At 42.6% G+C, this 2,983-nt stretch overlaps 1 protein-coding gene across 1 annotated transcript in view; it reads left to right on the forward strand.

Moving 5' to 3' along the window:
• The window catches only part of LOC101858456 (ryanodine receptor), a gene marked incomplete at its 5' end in the record, with an annotated part of 102,762 nt that extends 100,415 nt beyond the window's left edge, over nucleotides 1-2,347 (forward strand). The window contains 2 exon segments of the mRNA XM_035973436.1: nucleotides 421-610; nucleotides 2,175-2,347. Coding sequence (XP_035829329.1) covers nucleotides 421-610; nucleotides 2,175-2,332 — 348 coding nt within the window.
• Nucleotides 2,348-2,983: the final 636 nt, after the last annotated feature.

A 2,983-nucleotide genomic window follows, 5' to 3' on the forward strand; every position in this document is an offset into this window, starting at 1 on the left:
TGGTGTATGTGATGACATGAGATTGGTGTATCTGGTGAGGCAGTGTGGGGAAATCACACGCTTGTCAAAATAATGAAAGTCCAGAAACTGGTATTTTCCAGAAGGTTTGAGAATTTTTATTGAATTTTTGTTTTTTGGCTCAACACCTTTCATGCCCGTTAAAGAACTCATTTCTGTGTGGATTTTTCTGAAAAACGTTGATTAAAGACAGAAAAGATGTACATTTTCAGTTTCCACAGACTCTCAAGCTAAGGAAATTACTCAACTTTGGCGGCCATTTTCTCGCTAATCTTACATCTGAAATTAGGCAATCCCACCTCCTTCAATCGCCAATATCTTGACTTGTATCCATTAAAAACAAGGCAAATGGACAGGCTTTAAGATGATACTAATAACTCTATATGCCCAAAAATTGACGAGCGCCTGATTATACCACGTCGTAATACAATGATGTCACGTGACTGTGTGTGTGTTCCCCAGGACGCCCTGGCAGAGATGGTGGTGATGTGTTGTCGCTTCCTGTGTTACTTCTGCCGCACCAGCAGACAGAACCAGGCCGCCATGTTTGACCATCTGTCCTACTTGCTGGACAACAGTAGCATGCTCCTGGGTAAGTGGACCCCGCCGCCATCTTGTCTGTCTCTTGTGCTGCGTCGATGGTCTAGTGGGGAGGGTACTGGGGGGCTCATGGTCGTGAGATTGTGGGTGATTGGCGGGTGCTCTGGTAGGACTTGCTCATTCTTTCCTGTCGAACATGAAACATGTATAATATTGTTCTTACCTCTTTTTACGTCCTTGTGAAAGGCACGTTGCATGAGTGGGCGGTTGGTGGGTGCACTGTTGTGGTTTGCTTCTTTTTTTCTTTTAAAAATAACAATATCGCCCTTATATCTTGTTATGTCTTTTTTGGAAAGCCCTTTATATGAGCGGTTGATTAATGGGTGCTCAGATAAGGTTTTCCCCTTTTTCCCTGTCCAGCATCTGTCGTCCTCATCTCTTGTTATGTCCGTGTGAGAGTAAAGGAACTTTACATGAATTTTCTAATCTGGATCAGTCCTATCGTAGATGGACATTAAACTCGGAGGTCCTGTCTCTTCAATAACCTTACAGTGTTGCAAGGGGTGTTCGCTAAACCTATGAATTTTGCCTTTTCAGTTCTTTAATAGGGTTTCGTAGGAGACTGCTGAGAATATAGTAGAAGGAAAAGAAATCAAAAGAGGCAGTACTGGATGAACCCCACGCGGGACGCTCACTGCTAAAAAAAATAGGGAAACGACAAATACAGTTTTTGGGACACCTGAATAGACATACACGTCTTGAACATCTAACACTCACTGGCAAAACTGAAGGCAAACGAGGCAGGGGTAGGCCCAGAACAACCTACTTAGAGAACCTAAACAGACGGATAACAGGGGAAAGATCAGGGTGACGTAGCTTTTTTTTAGAGCATCTGAACAGAGAAATGAATAGAGATCCATGATCGCCGATGTCGGTCGCAGAACTGGCACTGGGGGATGATGAATTGTTGTCAGCTGATATCATTGAGTAATCGACTACACATCATTGTGAGGATGTGTAGATTTGTCGTTTTTGCCTTGTGCACTTTCGCAGGCCACACATTGTAAGTGTGCGACCTTTTTGGACTTTTAAGACGTCTTGCAGTTAATAGAAAGTGAACTATATTTGGAATTGTTAATTCTAAGGTCCTAGAAGCTAATCGATCGTTTTGGACCTAGGTTTGGCTGCAGAACATTGACATTTTAATTTATTTTAAATTATTTTAAGTGTGTACAAGGCCACACTCGGTGAACTCGAGGTTTGACCGAAGCCAACATCCGGGCCAACAGCACGCTTTTCAGTTTGTCTCAGTGTTGTGAGTCGTGAGTAGTGTCTTTGTGCGGCGTGTATTTCACAGAGAGTAGCATTGTTGGGGAGTGTGTTAGGTGTAAAATTGATCATATTGAGAAACAATTACAAACTTGATGAAATCGTTTGACAATAGCTTAACTGCAGTTTAAAAATCAGGGAAGGTAACAACGAAGAAAGATAGTAGATCTAGGTCTAGATTCTAGCACTAGATGATGATGAAAAGGGTGTTTCTGTATGTCAAAATCCAACTGTAATGTAACTGACCCCGTCCATCCCATTACCCCTGCCCTCCACACACGCCCCAGCCCGGCCCTCCCTGCGCGGCTCGTGTCCCCTGGATGTGGCCTACTCCTCCCTCATGGACAACAACGAGCTGGCCCTGGCCCTCAGGGAGTCGCACCTGGAGAAGATCGCCGTCTACCTGTCCAGATGTGGCGTGCAGGTGAGTCGAACTAGAACCTAACTATGCTCCCTCACAGATTTCGTGTGGGTGGTTGGAGGGTGCCGTCGGTAGGTCCTCCCTGTTTTGTTTTATTGTTTTGTTTACGTGTTGTTTCTGTGTATGTAGCTAACTGTTTACCCTATACGACATGGCCGTTGTTGAATCCTTGTGCCTTTCTTTCTGCGAACAAACAAACAAACAAACAAAAATATACAAACAAACCCCGTAAGTCATTGTTGTAAAAACGATAGAGACAGTTCCGTTTTCAAAAAACAAATCCGTATTGGGCACTGCACAAGTAGTCAAACATAGAATTATAGTGTTACTATAACACTGGAAAACCTGCCTCTCCGATTCTCCAGTGGAAGATGTTTTGGAGCATTTTTAGTCCCTACTGTTTGAATGCAAAATACACCACTTTTTAAACATAGTAGGCCCTTTTTATTTACAATAATACTAATGTGACCACCAGGAGTTGGGGTTTGTTTTTTTTTGTTCTCAAACCATTGCCGAGGTCGATTTGCTGTGGTTAAATAAAAATCAAGAGATAGCGTGCACTATAATTAATAACAAAATTAATACTCCGGTTCTCTTTTATGTAGTTTCACATCCTATCAATCAAAAGCTAGATCTATAAATTGATTTTGTTTTTCATGCGTGCTGAAACCTTTT

This window comes from Aplysia californica, unplaced genomic scaffold, assembly GCF_000002075.1.
Source record: "Aplysia californica isolate F4 #8 unplaced genomic scaffold, AplCal3.0 scaffold01228, whole genome shotgun sequence".
NCBI lineage: Eukaryota > Metazoa > Mollusca > Gastropoda > Aplysiida > Aplysiidae > Aplysia > Aplysia californica.